Consider the following 15,806-nt stretch of genomic DNA (forward strand, 5'->3'; position numbering starts at 1 on the left):
TAACATTTCAGATGAGCTTACACAGTAACTATGACTAACCACTGCAAATTCACTTGAAATATTTTGATGCTGAGTTTATACCATGCCAAACATTTAGAAATATATTAAGATATGACTCATGGTCACATGACTTCCTATATAACATGAGTCAAACCATGTTCTCTAAATAAAAAGAGACGTTAATTAATTAAAGACAGCAGTCATCTTATCAAGTATATATTAATCATGGCCCCAATTTCAACATTACACCAGTTCCAGTTTATCTAAAGAATGGATCAAACTTTTCTGTTTTTAAACCTAATATTTGGCTTCAGACATAGGCATATGCATATATATATATATATATATATATATGAATAATTGACCCAGAATTAACTAATATAGAATGAAGAGTGTTAATCAGAATTAACTCTCTGAACAACCTTTTTATTATTTCCTTTCTCATGGAAGCTGTCTGAAGTCTTCTTGATTAATATGAGTACAATGGAGATTATGAAATAAATAACCCGACAAGTTGATGCACATAGCTCCTGGAAGACGAGTGAACAAAACTGATGTTAAGCACCTGCACCCACTCTGGCACGAGTAGTCCCGTAGTGACGAGGGAGGACTCCCACACAGACAAGCAGCACAGCCAAGGCGCCAATGATTTTTCAAATTCACTGTCCAAACAAAGGGTCCATTAAACTCCTCCAAGACGTCAGCCTGTCCAGCCCTGGCTGCTTCCCTGCTTCTACACAGCGACTTCCTAGAGAACACATACGAAGCTTCGTTAGGTCTGACTGTACACCGTATGTTTGCTCATATCAGTAGTGGCATAGGAGATTAAAATAGAAAAGGCAGAAACTATTTAAAGAACTAAACAGATTACAAAACCACACGCTTGGTCGTTCAACAGGAAAGCTGAAATCAAAAGGCCACTGGATCTTAAAGGCAGCCACTTGTTCCTCCAGAGGCCGCATCATGGGCTCCTTGAGGATAAATTGTATAAATTCTTCTGACACCTTCCCTGAAGAGCCTCGTCAGCACCTTTGCAGCCCAATCCACTGCTTACATGCTTGTTTACCCCGTTTTATCAGGGCAGCTTCATTTTGTTGACACACTAACTTGCTGCATTTCTCCAAGGAGTCGTTTCAAAATGATCTTCCAGATGCTGCAGAACTAAGCACGCCTTAGCTATTGTCCGCAAAGGTCAGCCTGCTTACTGGCGTTTGACTGCGTGGAACAGGAAGTTTGCGCTGCATCTTGTGTTCTTAACGACACTCGACAGCAGAGGACCGAGCGCATGAGTCTCAGAACAGAAGGCCTGAGGATGGCGAAGACCCAAGGGTCGATTATTGAATTAATTGATAAAAACCTAAGAGCTTGGAGGTCCCACTTTTCTTTTCGGGAGGAAGTTTCATTCATATATGCAAAAATCTGTAAGAAGGCAAGAGGAGAATGGTGTTAGTTTTACATGCAGCAGTGGGCAGGTTTAGATCCTATGCAACCTCTTAAGATTTTTTGTTTAAGATTTATTTATTTATTTGAGAAGCAGAGGGAGAGAGAGAGAGAGAGAGAGAGAGAAAGAGAGAGAGAGGTCTTCTATCCACTAGTTCACTCCCCAAATGGCTGCGATGGCCAGAGCTGGGCTGATCCAAAGCCAGGAGCTTCTTCTGGATCTCCCACGCAGATGCAGGGGCCTGAGGACTTGGGCCATCTTCCACTGCTTTCCCAGGCCATAGCAAAGAGCTGGATTGGAAGTGGAAAAGCTGGGACTCAAACTAGTGCCCATATGGGATGCCGGCACTGCACGTGGTGGCTTTACCCGCTATGCCACAGCCCGGCCCCTCTCTTAAGATTTAAAAGCAAACTGTGGTTTGTGTGTGGCAGTGGTGGTGAAGGTGGGACAGCAAAATCTCACCTTTCTTCCATTTATAGATCCTCACATAATAAAGACTTCTTTTCCCTTGGCCGGTGCTGCAGCTCACTTGGCTAACCCTCCGCCTGCAGCACTGGTACTCTGGGTTCTAGTCCCGGTTGGGGTGCTGGTTCTGTCCTGGTTGCTCCTCTTCCAGTCCAGCTCTCTGCTGTGGCCCGGGAAGGCAGTGGAGGATGGCCCAAGTGCTTAGGCCCTGCACCCGAATGGGAGACCAGGAGGAAGCACCTGGCTTCTGGCTTCGGATCGGTGCAGTGCGCCAGCCGTGGCGGCCATTTGGGGGGTGAACCAACGGAAGGAAGACCTTTCTCTCTATCTCTCTCTCTATCACTGTCTAACTCTGCCTGTCAAAAAAAAAAAAATTTTTTTCTTTTCCCTTGGACTCAATGAAAGCCTGCTTTCTGTGGATGATAATTAGCAATAACATTGTGCACACGTCCCAGGCTTGTTACTGGGGAGGGAGGGAAATGAATAAACTCTTCTTGGCAACTAGAATAGAACATCAGTAATTCCAGTGATGCTAAGACCAGAATCTTCCATTTATCAACCAACCTAATGCAGGTATCACCAACTGTGCTGGGTGCTAAACTCTCTTTATTCTTAGTCTTTACAAACACTCTAGAGCTTAAGTATCATGTCCTTTCAACAGATGAGGACGTGAACTTCAGGACAGCTCAGCATAACACGTTACATTTATTTCCAAATGCTTGATGGGATTTCATTAGCTCAGTTCAGTGAAAGAGGCTATGCCACCCAGAAAGCTCCGTCCGTGGGAATGTGGGTTCTGACCAGTGCACAGCCTGCTGGGAATCTTAGCTCCGTACACAGCTTTGGGACCACAGGCAGAAAACTACCCTTTAGGTCTCGCTGGATCTTTCAGATAAGCCATAACCGCAGCAATGCCTGCTTCCCAGGGCTTCTGGGAGGATGACAGCAGCAGTGCTTGTAAGCAGCTTGGAACAATGCTCAGAGAGTAAGTGCTCCACGGTGTCAGTTCTCACCATCTCCACTCCTCCACATCTCACCATCTCCAGTGGGGACAGCAAGGTGTAGAAAAGTTAGGTGATGGGCGCTGGCACTGTGGCGTAGTAGGCTAAGCCTCCGCCTGCCACACCAACATCATATAGGGGTGCAGATTTGAGTCTGTTGCTGCTCCACTTCCAATCCAGCTCCCTGCTAGTGGCCTGGGAAAGTAGTGGAAGATGGCCCAAGTGCTTGGGTCCCTGCACCCACATGGGAGATGCAGAAGAAGTTTCTGGCTTCTGGCTTTGGATTGGCCTAGCTCTGGCCGTTGAGGCCATTTGAGGAGTGAACCAGCAGATGGAAGACCTCTCTGTCTCTCCCTCTATTTTTCTGTAACTCTACTCTCAAATAAAAGAAAAGTTAGGTGACTTGCCCAGGTATCCAAGGCTGATTAGCAGCCTACTCAGGACACAAATTCCAACTCACAACACTCACTGTGTGTGAAATCCAGGCCTGTTGCACAGCGAAGGACTTCAGAATAGCGTGCTGCACACTGCAAAGCTTTACTGGTGGGGCAGGGTTTTCCAACAGAATCCCACCACTTTGTGGTGAGGTTGAAAGAATAGAACAGCACATGGTTGGCTCAGATCAGGCACTTTGCAGAGCACAGCTCATCCTTTCTTTCTTTCTTTTTTTCTTTTTTTTTTTCTTGACAGGCAGAGTAGACAGTGTGAGAGAGAGAGAGAGAGACAGAGAGAAAGGTCTTCCTTTCCATTGGTTCACCCCCAAAATGGCTGCTATGGCCGGTGCGCTGCGCTGATCCAAAGCCAGGAGCCAGGTGCACAGCTCATCCTTTCAAACCGGCTCTTGTTCATGTCCGGGACTTTCTTCTTGGTGGTGTGCTGAGACTTAGGGAGCTGTTTGTGTCCTTGCCTCTGGTACTCACTCTATGGGCACACTGCGATTGGACATACACAGCAATTGTAGGGAGAGAGGGAAGGGTAGTCATCACTGGGTTGTTTATGTTCAGACAGTTACAGGAAGGTTTGGCAGCCTTAGGTGTTTATGCCAGAGAATCTTGGCATAGAGAATGAAGAAAAGATTTGACAGATGAGAAAGGAAAAAAGGAGAATTCGAGAGGAAAGGAAAGTCAGGTAGGGATGTGCAATGAGGCAAGTTTTCTTGTCAGCTAGACCACTGTGGATGCAAAGTATACAGTGTGGTGTGTTAAAGGAGAGATTTTAGAGGTTAGAAATTCAGGAAACTGGGGTACATGAGTCCAACAGATTAAACTGCATCAGTGACTATCTGTATATGTACACACAGGTGCATGGAAAAATGCAATTAAAAGATATGCTTATTTTGGTGCAAAACCAGTTTGAATTCATGTGTAGTTTTTTCATGATACCTATTTTCAATGAACTCTTGGAATCACTCTCATATGTATATGCAGATGCATGTGTATATGTAACTGAGCACTGAGTTGTTGAAAGTCTGTCATTGAGTTTGTGATCAGTTTGGCCAGAGAACATAATACCGAATTGGCCAGCCACAATGGGCAGTGTATACAGGGCTCACCATTGTGGTGTCACACATGAAGGTGAGTCAGGTTTCCAGTGGAGAATAGCCCACGCCATCCTTCCTGATCACTTTAGACTCTTGACAGAGTAATGAGAAGTGAAAAATGGGCTAGAGAACAAAGCAATTCTGAGCTGTTTTCTTTCATCTACCCTGTTGGGCAATTTTTAGAATTCCTTAAAATTTGCATTTCAGGCAGTGGCTGATACAACTCTTTCTTTATGTTGGATAAGACAAACTTCAGGGGTGGTCCTTTAACTCAGTGGTTCAGAAGCCCAGGGTGCCTGGGTCAGCTACAGTTCTCAGCTGCAGCCTCCTACCCTGGGGGGCAGGGGTGATGACTCAAGTAATTGAGTTTCTGCTGCCCATGTAGGAGACTTGGACTGAGTTCCAGGCTCCCAGAGCTTGTCCAGCATTTGGAGAATGAACTGTGGAAGGGAGCTCTCTCTCTCAAATAAATAAATTAATATTATAAAAGAGACATACTTTGGTGAGTCTTGAAGTTCTTGGTGTAAGCTTTGTTTTCTACCTTACCATGTTCCCCCTTTGGTTCTTGTCTTTTGCCTAGATTTTACGTGTTTTTTTCTTTTTTTAAATCTGATGGATCCTGGGTTTGTTCTTGGTTTATGACAACTAAGTCATTGTAGCCATTTTCCAGGGTGTGGACCTTTCTGGCTGGGGAAAGACTGCCCTTCCTGGGGCCAGCTCTTTCTTAGAGGCAGCAACAGGGCTCCACGGGGAGCAGGTCTTTGATACGCAGACTGCACTAACCTCTGTGGTCCCAGAAGGCAGTGATCCCAGGACAGGTATCAGGCATCTAGTGACCAATCCTATAGCTTAGAGCCTGCCAGAATTATTGGAACTAACCAATCCTAGATGGCTTACCCTGCCATACCCTCCCCAAGGAATTTCCAGCAGAAGTCGTGACCTACACTCTCCCCTTCTTCCTACCACTTTCCATGTGACCCTGCATGTGTGCCATGTGCCATGCCTTTGTATTCCTGGACTCTCCTCTGTCTCTTCTTGTGCATGAATGTGATTGATAATACCATAAAAAAACCAACAACAGGAACCATTACCAACCTCTGTCTGCTGAACTTTTCAGACCAAAGTGAAACTGTGTATCCATAAAACAGTTCCTTAACATCCCCTCCTCCCTTCAGCCTGTTTTTGTGTTTTAAATTTTTTGCTTATTTACTTTCATTTTATTTGAAGGGGAGAGGGAGGGAGGGAGAGGGAGAGGAAGAGAAATATCTTCTGTCCATCGGTTCACTCCCCAAATGCCTACAACAGTCAGAACTGAGCCAGGACAAATCTGGGAGCCAAGAACCCATTCTGGATCTCCCATGTAGGTGCAGGGACCCAGGTACTTGACCATCATCGCCACCTCTGAGGATGTGCATTTGCAGGAAGCAGGATCAGAAGTGGAGCCAGGATTCAAACCCAGGAATTCTGATATGGAATGTGGGTATCCTAAGCAGCATCTTAATCACACTGGTCAATGCCCAGACTTGCACAGGAATATAAGGTAATTAATTCATGATTTGTCAGTGATATTTTAGAATTCAGTTTCAGAGGCTGGTAGAATGTATACAGTTTTCCTCTATACCATTAATACATTTGCTGTGAGAAAAATACTAAGTGCGGATGTAAGTCAAGTCAAGCAAACTTTACTTCCTTGGGGGCATGCTTTCTCTACACAGTTTAGCTAAGAATATAGAGCTTAGTGTGACACTAACAAGTGGCCCAGACAAGAATGAGTGCTATTTTAGCATTGTCTTATATAGAACCAGCTTCCCATGGAAAACTTCATCTTGGAGCAGCCTGGGTACTGTTTGTTTGAACTACTTTCTGATCTTCAATGCAACTACTCAGTGGGTTCAGAATGTTAGAGCAAATGAGGACTTTATTTGGCTAATCATTGAACTCATCTAGGGAGCTTTAAAAACATCCTGATGGCTTGTTCCCTCCCTCAGACGCTCTACCCTCGTTAGTCTAGACTAAGACGTGGGTGCCAGGGGCTTTAACCCCCAGCCAGTTCTAACCCGCAGCCAAGAGTGAGACCCCACTGCTTTAGAGCCTTATACCTAGAACCAGAAATGGTTTAAAGTTATTCATTCATTTCCATTTAGACCTGGTCCATCAAACGTATGACTTTATACTTCCAGAATAGAGTTCATTCATTGATATCCAATCAGAGTTTCTTTTAAAAAGTGAATATTCTGGGGCTGGCGCCGTGGCTCAGCAGGCTAATCCTCCGCCTTGCGGCGCCGGCACACCGGGTTTTAGTCCCCATTGGGGCGCCGGATTCTGTCCCGGTTGCCCCTCTTCCAGGCCAGCTCTCTGCTGTGGCCCGGGAGTGCAGTGGAGGATGGCCCAAGTGCTTGGGCCCTGCACCTGCATGGGAGACCAGGAGAAGCACCTGGCTCCTGCCTTCGGTGCGCACTGGCCGCAGCGCGCCGGCCACGGCGGCCATTGGAGGGTGAACCAACGGCAAAGGAAGACCTTTCTCTCTGTCTCTCTCACTCTCACTATCCACTCTGCCTGTCAAAAAAAAAAAAAAAAAAAAGAATAAAAAAAAGTGAATATTCTGGACATAACAGCTAACATCTATTAAATCCCTGTTGTGTGCTGGGTATGGTGCTGTGCCATTTATAGGAATCTTCAAAAAGTCCATGAAAATGGGTATTAGGAGAAAATTGCATGCACGTTTCAACTGTTTTGCACCAAAGGAAACTTTTCTTTTAGTTCAATTTTTATGAACTTCACAAGGAACCCTTGTATAATTTTTTTCTACTTAATCCTTGTACAAGTCTGTGAAGTATTATGTTTCCCACTTTATGTAGGAGGAAACCAAAACTTAGAAGCAGTGGGAACCACATTTCCATTTTAGCCATCAGTATAAAAAATTCTGTCATGTAAAACTTTACATGAAATTCACAACTGACTGACCAAATGATGTAGTTGGAGGAGACTTCTCTTCAAATGTGCCACAAAGTCTTAGGGACACCACCGTTTCTATTTAGAGACTGAAAAACCACAGCAATTTCTAAGTATCCTATTAGGGTACTCCTAAAAGTCCACAGAAGATGGAATTAAGAGAAAAGTTTGGGTGCCAAAAATTGTGAAGTCCATGCATACAAGGGGCTCTCCAACAAGTCCATATAAATGTGTGTCATGAAAAAACTATGCATAGATCTCAAAACTTCTTGCATCAAAATAAACTTGTCTTTTGAGCCATTTTTCTGTGAGGTTTCTGAAGTACTCCTGTGCTTGGCTTTCTCTGGGGCTTCTTTGATCTTCCATGAGTTTCCACAATTAAACTGCAGGCCTAGATCGTTACATGTTTATTTGCCTCCTGAAAGACATCAGGGTGTCCTGGCTGTAGGCTCTGAGTAATTCATTCTTTAATAAACAGACTTCTAAGGGCAGACTATTCACCATGATGGTTTCCACAAACACCTGTCCCCGGATCAGAGGGGCTGTAGGTGGAGAGAAACACAGCCCATTTCCCTGAAAACCTGGGGCATGGGTAGAAAATCCAATGCTTCATGCTCCTCAGAACTGGAGACACAAAAAGTTAATGTTGGGGCTGGCACTGTGGCATAGTGGGTAAAGCTGCCATCTGCAGTGCCGGATCCCATATGGGCGCCGGTTTGAGTCCTGGCTGCTCCACTTTCAATCCAGCTCTCTGCTATGACCTGGGAAAGCATTAAAAGATGTCCCAAGCCCTTGGGCCCCAGCACCCATGTGGGAGACCTGGAAGAAACTCCTGGCTCCTGGCTTCAGATTGGCACAGCTCCAGCCATTGTGGCCAATTGGGGAGTGAAACCAGTGGATGGAAGACCTCTCTCTCTCTCTGTGTGTGTGTGTGTGTAACTCTGACTTTCAAATAAATAAATAAATAAATCTTTTTAAAAAAATAAAAAGCAAGCATTGAAAAAAAAAGCTAAAAAAAGCTAATGCTGAGGTTAGAGCTCAGGCCTCTACATTCCAGGATGCTGGCACAAACCCTTTGAAAACTAAGTGATAGACTCTGAGATCCATCTGCACAGTATGTATGTAAACACAATGCCCTGCAAATGATTTCACAAAGACCCACGTGCATAGGTTCAGAACCTGGTCTAGAGGAAGCTTCTGCCTTCCCTAAACACACTTTCCCATCACACACATGAGTCATCTCCCAAATGTCTGTAGGCAATGCATCCAATGAAAAAAAAATAGGCATAGATTTCAAAATGTTTTGCCCCCAAATATACTTAACCTTGCAAGTCGTGTTTCCATGAACTTTCCAAACTACCCTCGTATGTCTCAACTGCATAGTTCTTTTTTTTTTTTTTTTTTTTGACAGGCAGAGTGGATAGTGAGAGAGAGAGACAGAGAGAAAGGTCTTCCTTTTTGCCATTGGTTCACCCTCCAATGGCCGCTGCGGCCGGCGCATCGCGCTGATCCGAAGCCAGGAGCCAGGTGCTTCTCCTGATCTCCCAAACTGCATAGTTCTTAAGGCCAGGCTTTTGTTAAGAGTCATTATAGGCAGCAAAATAATAGAGCCTGGTGCATATTGACCCTAGAAACAGAGGCACCATGCACCCAAGCTGAAGGTAAGGTGGGGAGTGGCACTCACGGGCTGCAAGACAGGGCGGGAGAAGCCAGCCGAGCAGAGCAGGTTGCAGATTAACTGGAGGCGGCTGGAAGGAGCTGTATGTATGGCCTTTCTCAAACACCGTGTCTCACCTTCTCTGTTCTTTGTTTTAACTTAACACTGTGACAGGCTCTGAACCTGCCAGAGGAGACAAACGCCATCTCCCAAAGCTGTTTTCCCTTGAGCCAAGGGCCTGGTCAAAAGTACCTAAAACAGTCGTGTAGACCCATTTGAGCCAAAGGTACTGATGCCCCACACAGATTCTCTGCTGGGAAAAAGACAGTCCTTGCTGTCTATGGTTTAAAAACCAGTGGGGCTGTGACTTTATTCACAGTCACCATTTGCTACTATCTAATGGTGAAGGAGAAGGTTCCACGTGAAAACACTCCTAGAGAGGAACTTTCTCTTAAAAGGTAATGTGTATGGGAACTGTCGCAGCAATCCCCACACACATCACTAACGATGCTCGAATGATAAAGGCCATCTAAAACTGTTCACAGACAACTACTGAAAATATCACCAGGCAAAATCCATTGTGGTTAGGAATAAAATTTCTGGATTTCTCTTTTATTCCTGCCAAGTTATTATAGTATTTTGCATGAATGTAATTGGCAGATGTTCAGGTTTTTACCCCTGTTCATATTCCTTTTTATGTAAGGAGTACCAAGAATGAACAGGCAACTCCAGCATTGTTGACTTAGTTTGTCCTGTATCACACAGATCAGATTTCCACTAATCAGATTTACCTAATCAGAAATTCCTAAAGAATTTCTAAAGATGAAGACATTTTGAGAATGAGTCAGTGGCTCACTCTTGAAATTTTAGAACTGAATAAAGTGCCTAAGCACATTATCCTAATGGCATGTGGAAAACAGTTTAAATGACCAGGAAGCTGTGCACCATTAGTAAAGTGGACAGAAAGAGCCTTGAAATGGGTTGGAAATGAAGACACAGCAGTATTTGAAGCAAGAATGGAGGTCTTCTATAGTTCCTGTGTTCTGTTCCATTTCGGGAAGAAAAAAAGTTTCTATTTATCTCAGTGAGATGATGACAACAGCTGATTAGCATAAGGAGGAATTTACTAATTTATACAATATCTCTTTGGTGACTAAACAGTTTGGAAAACGTTGTTGGTCCCATGCTGGATTTCATGTTGGATAGCCAAAATAATGTCATTTCCTGAACACCACATTTTTTTTTATCACTTAAGAAATGTTTTATGTGTACGAAGGGAATGTTTTGCGTGAGGAGTATTTGATTATTTCTTAATGTACACCAGTATTTACCTTAGCCATCTCCTCAAACCTCAGTCACAGCCTTTTGTTTCATTGACCTGGAGTAGACTCGGCCCTGGCTCAGCCCCCTTGAACTGACATGGAGAAAAACGCCTTTGCCATTTTCTTTGTAAAACTAGCAAGTTGGAATCAAGAGGCGGAGTGGCCCAAGTATGTACAGCATCTCCACAATTCTCTTATGAAACCTTGGCTTAGTCTTCTCTATGTCACCCCGGAAGTGAGTATTTTCTTTTTAATACTATTGTGGCTGAGTGCACAGTGCCCGTGAATCATAGCTCTACAGCTCACTACCTGTGAGAGCCAGGGTATGTTATTTGCCTTATCTGTTCACTAGGCATCAAAATACTGGCTTTTTTATAGGTCGTTATGAGACTAATAGGATACGTAAAAAATTAGCACTCAAAAATATAAGCCATTTTGGTGTTGATGATAATATGTGAAGTTGAACTTGACCTCATTTTAGGGTGTGGCCTTGTTTTATATTTTGATAGTTTTACTTGTCAATCTTTTGCAAGCCTTAGACTGGCATCCCTGGAGGAAGCAGGGATTCCAGACTGCCAGTGATGGTAGTTGTTCCAGGTGTGCTAAATCCCCTGTTCTCCTCTCCCCAACTACTGGAGCGCTGTGGGATAGGCTGGCCTCCTGCTGGGCGTGGTTGTGAGTCCCTTCCCTGATGACAAGTGGTTTGGTCCATGTTTGAGCAACATAGGAAGTAGCTCTGTTGTCCTGTGGAAGGAATGGATAGAGACAGGGGTAGTTGCTGCTATTTTCTAAGATATAAGAAAACTAATTGGAATATCTTACTCAGGACTTTACAAAGGCTTACATTTTGAATGGATTACATTTTGGATCTAGTGGGTTAAATGACCTATGTAATGAAAATGTTCTTTCTTTTTATTTTTCATGTGACTTTTGACAATTTGAAATCCCATATGTGGATCACACTGTATTTCTGCTGAACCGTGTGCATCCTGCCAGAGACACAGGAGCATTTCTGAGGGCAGCCATAAGCCTTTGCTTTGTCTAGTGGTACTCCTGGGCAGGATGAGTGGATATGATTCCTCCCTGGGGTGGGAGCTTAGTGTAGGTCACTTCGGAGGGCGATTTTAGCATTCACCACATAGAACAGAAGGCTGGGTGGGTCAGGGGATGCATATCCTCCAGGCACATGCCTCGAATTCTGAACTAATAGAATGTAGGAACCAAACAGTAGCCACAAGTTCTGAGTTGTCAGATAAGCCCCTCAAGGAGTAAATCAGGACTGTGCCACACTTCATAACAGGCTACGTAAACAAGAGATGCGAGCAGTGAGTAGCAATCATCTACTGGCAAAATCAAACCCATCAATGGGGAGATTTCCTTATTAAGAGATGCCTTGCGTTATCTGCGGCTCATCTGAATAGGGTAGCATGATAGTGTCAAGACAGCTTTCGGGTTACGCACAGGTCAGGGTTTTCTCCTGCTCTTTGGGAATCTTTGCCATGAATATACACAGACATGAACTGAGAAAATACTTGCTGATGGTGTCATTGCCAAGGAGTGACTTGGGAGAGACAAGGCCCTCCCATAATCCACCACCCACCCCGAGCCTTCCTCCCTCCAGCCACAAACAGGCAATCTAAGCAAAACACCCTTCAGAGCAGATCTCCCCTATCCCATCCCTTCTAAGCCCACTCCCGCCTTGAAGCCCCTTCCGGTGGCAGCCCTGGAGCTGCCCCTGGCTGGAAGATTAAATGAGTGAGGGGAAAACCTGCATGTATGTATGCAGAATTAAAAATCAGTGTAGGGCAATGATGGAGTTATGATGAAGGGCAACATTTACATGAAAACAGGGGCCTGTTGAAAATCACTGCCACTTATTAAAAACCAAACCAAAGATTCCACAGTTGGTCAGGCGTGATCAAAGGGAGACCTTTTCCCCCTGCCGGCTTCCTCTAAATGGCTTAGGAAAGGAGAATAGGTCTTTATCACAAGTGAGGGGTCACCCTTCAGCCTGATCCTAAGCTATCTGGGTAGCTGGAGGTGTCACAAATGACAATCAAACCACAAGAACTACCAGCCTAATTCCCACCAGCATAAGACATGCACTCCCCTAGCAAGGAATGGTCTATGTTCCCCAAGTTGTGTTCCGCTGCTTAGCGGCATCCAAGATAGATTCCTTCATAGATCCATGTTCTACATCCTGCTCCTGATCCCCCAGAACTGGTTTAGACTCTCACAGCACTGAAATCGGGGAAAGAGAAGTGTCGAAGCAGGGTTGGTTTCTACATCACAGCATTGTGGTTGCAAGCTCCCCTGCTCGGGGTGGGGTGTGCACTGCAGCCTCCCACACGCCTGCTTCCTTGTTTCCAGGGGCGACTTAGCTGTGTGCCCTCTAATTTCGTCACAGTGAAACTCACTGGTGTTGGCCAGCTTGTGTCCCAATGGAGGATGGGGCAGACGTGTGAGGACAGTGGGGCGCAGGGAGAAGCGAGCGGAGTTGAGAAAGGACATTCCTAGGGAGTGAGGGGCCTGTCTTAGGCTTTCAGGACCCTTGTCTTTTTCCATCCCAGAAGAGGAACAGACCAGGATTTTCAGAAGCAGAGGTGGAGGTAGGGTACAGTTGCTTCTCCAGCCTCTGCAAGGCAGACTCCTTCATATGCCAGGCTCTGCCCATCCCATTCCTTTCCCCAAGACTGTGCTAGGCAGGGGTTAAGGCCCACTGCTCCCTCCCTGCATGGCCAGTTTTGCTTCTGAAGATTAGAAAGAGGAGCTGCCCAGACGCCCAGTCCCCAGCCTCTGCAAGGGGCCAACACATGCTCAGACACACCCCGGGCTCTGCTACCATGGGCATGTTAGGAGGCCCAGACTCACCGCATCATGGAACCCACTGCTGAGCTTGTCCCAGACCACCCCCTGCCCCAAACTTGGGCTCCTGGCCGTTGGTTCCCTGGGCAGCTCTCTTCCTTCCCTGAGATGGAGCAGCCGTTCCCGAATGTGGCTTTATCAACTGGACAGCTGTAAGCTGCTGTGTACCCAGCAAGAGGATTTTTTTTTTTTTTTAAGATTTTGAAAGCCTGTTTTGGAGGAATCACCAAAGTTTAGCAAGGAGTTCCGGAGAGCAAGTGTGTATTCCTCTAGTTACCAGTGTGGAGACCTTAGGAATATTCATGGCTACAAAGAAGTGCACCCCAGTGTGTAAAGATGTTTGGTGAACTTCTAGGACAAACAAGGGACACTGGGAGCTTCTGCCACAGGGACCCTCCTCATCCACAGCCAAGTTCAGGGCCAGCCAGAGTAGCTGGAATACTACCTGGTGTCCTGCCAGAGACACAAGGCAAAGCATGGAGAGCTAGCACCGGAGGGTGGGGGGCACCAGACCACCAACTGCAACTCAAGGTCATCTCCGTGTAAGCATGCAAGGTCCCAGGCCAGGCTGGCCATCGGTTGGAAAGGGGCACTGACTCCAGAGTGGGGACTGGGCTGGTTTGGAGGAGGGCCAAGGGCTCCTTGCAAGGGGTCCCTAGTAGCCTGTGGCAAGAAATAGTTTAGCGGCTCCCTGGATTGCATGAGGAAGGAGGGAGGCTGAAGCTGGGCGGGGAGCGCTCGGATCTTTACCAGGTGGGAACATGGCAGAAGTTTGCGGGGCGGCGTAAAGAGCGCGGGAAGTGAGCGACGACGACGTACCGTGAAAGGCAAGGAGCACACGGCGAAGGTGATGGTCATGATGGCCAGGAGAATGAGGTGGTCCGTCTCCTCCGCCACCGACACCCTCTCGCCCCTCCTGCGGGTCCCGGGGCCGCCGCGGCCGCTGCCCGACGACGAGGGTCCGCAGCGGCTCCTGCGGGCGCGGCGGTGCATACGTGTAAGGTTGCAGATGACGCTGAGGTTGCAGGCGAGCACGGCCACGATGAGCAGCAGCAGCAGGGTGGCATAGAGCTGCAGGTAGGCGGTGCGCCCGTGCCGGATGAAGCACCACGTCCCCGGGCAGTACTGCACGTACTCCCCGTAGTCCAGCAGCGGCAGGGAGCAGAAGAGCAGCGAGGCGGCGTAGATGGCGGGCAGCACGGCCAGGCCCCCGCGACGCGTGATGCGGCGCTGGTAGAAGTAGGGGTGCCCGATGGACAGGTAGCGCTCCAGGGCCATGGCGAAGAGCATGAGCATCGTGGCCAGACTGAAGAAGGTCATGGCGAAGGCGAAGTAGGTGCACGCGCGGCCGTCGGGCTCCAGCGCCACCAGGGTCTGGTTCCGCGCGTACGAAGCCAGCACCACCGGGCTGATGAGGCAGGTCCCGAGCAGGTCGGTGAACACCAGCTCGGTCACCAGCACGTGAAAGAGCGAGAGCGAGGTCCCGCGGCCCGCGCTGCGCCCCGCGTCCGCCCGCCAGCGGCGCGCCAGCAGCGCCAGCGCGATGAGGTTCCCCAGCACCCCGGCCGAGAACATCACCGCGCTGATGGCGGGGCTCTCGCCCGAGGGGAGCCACTGGCGCGTCTCGCAGTCCTCGGGCCGGGAATCATTGGAGGCATTGCCCATGGCGGGGTGCGCGGTGGAGAGGTGCGCCCTCCTCTCCCGGCCGACACCTGGGCGCGGGAGGGTCTGGGAGGCCGGGCGCTCTGAGACCCAAAGAGAAGAGAGAGGGGATCAAGATCCAGAGCCCCCTTCCGGCCCCAGCGCCTGCCCAGGGCCGCCTCGTCCCGGGGCTCCCGCAGCGTTTCCAGGGGCTGCTCGTCTCCAGCATCCGAGCGCAGTCCAGGCTGCGGCAGCGACCCGCGCCGAGAGGAACCTCCGCCTTCGCCCCCGCGCCGTCCGGGGCGGGCCTGGGAGTGGTGTCCCGGGCGTGCAGAAGGCCAGCTCCCGCGAGCTGCTGGCCAGGCGGGACGCGTCACCCTCGCCCCGGCGCTGCGAGTCCCCGGGGCGCGCGGGCGGGGATGGGGAAGGGTGGGCTCCGAGCACCCGCGGGGCACAGCGCCGGGCAGGCGCGTGCGATCTGCGGGGCGCCGGGAGCTGAGGGCGGCTGGCGGCCGGGGTCGGGTGCTGGCAGCCGCGCGGAGGACTGACCTGGGCTAGGTCGGGTCCAGCCTCAGCCGAGCGCCGGCGACACTTGAGGGGTCTGCGCAGGGTGCACAGTGGGCGGAGGCCACAGGAGAGCAACGCGGCTCCCCCAACGACCGAGAGGCTAGGAGGAACCAGTCCCATGAGCTCTGCCACGGGAGATGGCTCAAAGTAAAATCGCTACGGTTATTCACACTTTTTTTTTTTTTTTTGCATACTCAGGAAGATACGTGAAGAGGGCGGGACAGGAGTTGGGAGGAAGTGAGAGCTGGCCCCACGCGAGCACAGAAGCGGCCCGCGCGCCACCGAGCCGCCGCCTGTTGGACTCGCGGCCGCTGGCGCCCGGTGGCTGGCGTTTCGCCTTTTCCTATGTCAACAC

At 48.5% G+C, this 15,806-nt stretch overlaps 1 protein-coding gene across 1 annotated transcript; it reads right to left on the minus strand.

Moving 5' to 3' along the window:
• Positions 1–410: 410 nt before the first annotated feature.
• Positions 411–14,908, minus strand: PTGER2 (prostaglandin E receptor 2). Its single transcript, XM_062204587.1, has 2 exons — positions 14,063–14,908; positions 411–1,419 (listed from the first exon to the last, which is right to left on the minus strand). The coding sequence occupies exons 1-2, from the start codon at positions 14,906–14,908 to the stop codon at positions 1,177–1,179; spliced, it is 1,089 nt and encodes a 362-aa protein (XP_062060571.1). The 3' UTR covers positions 411–1,176.
• Between the last annotated feature and the right edge of the window lie 898 nt (positions 14,909–15,806).

Source organism: Lepus europaeus, chromosome 11 (assembly GCF_033115175.1).
Source record: "Lepus europaeus isolate LE1 chromosome 11, mLepTim1.pri, whole genome shotgun sequence".
Taxonomy (NCBI): Eukaryota; Metazoa; Chordata; class Mammalia; order Lagomorpha; family Leporidae; genus Lepus; species Lepus europaeus.

Coding starts and splice junctions, on each gene's coding strand:
- PTGER2 (XM_062204587.1), bottom strand. CDS start 14,908: ATGGGCAATGCCTCCAATGATTCCCGGCCCGAGGACTGCGAGACGCGC. Junction 1,420..14,062: donor TGTGCTCCTTGCCTTTCACG/GTACGTCGTCGT, acceptor GCCTTCTTACAG/ATTTTTGCATATATGAATGA.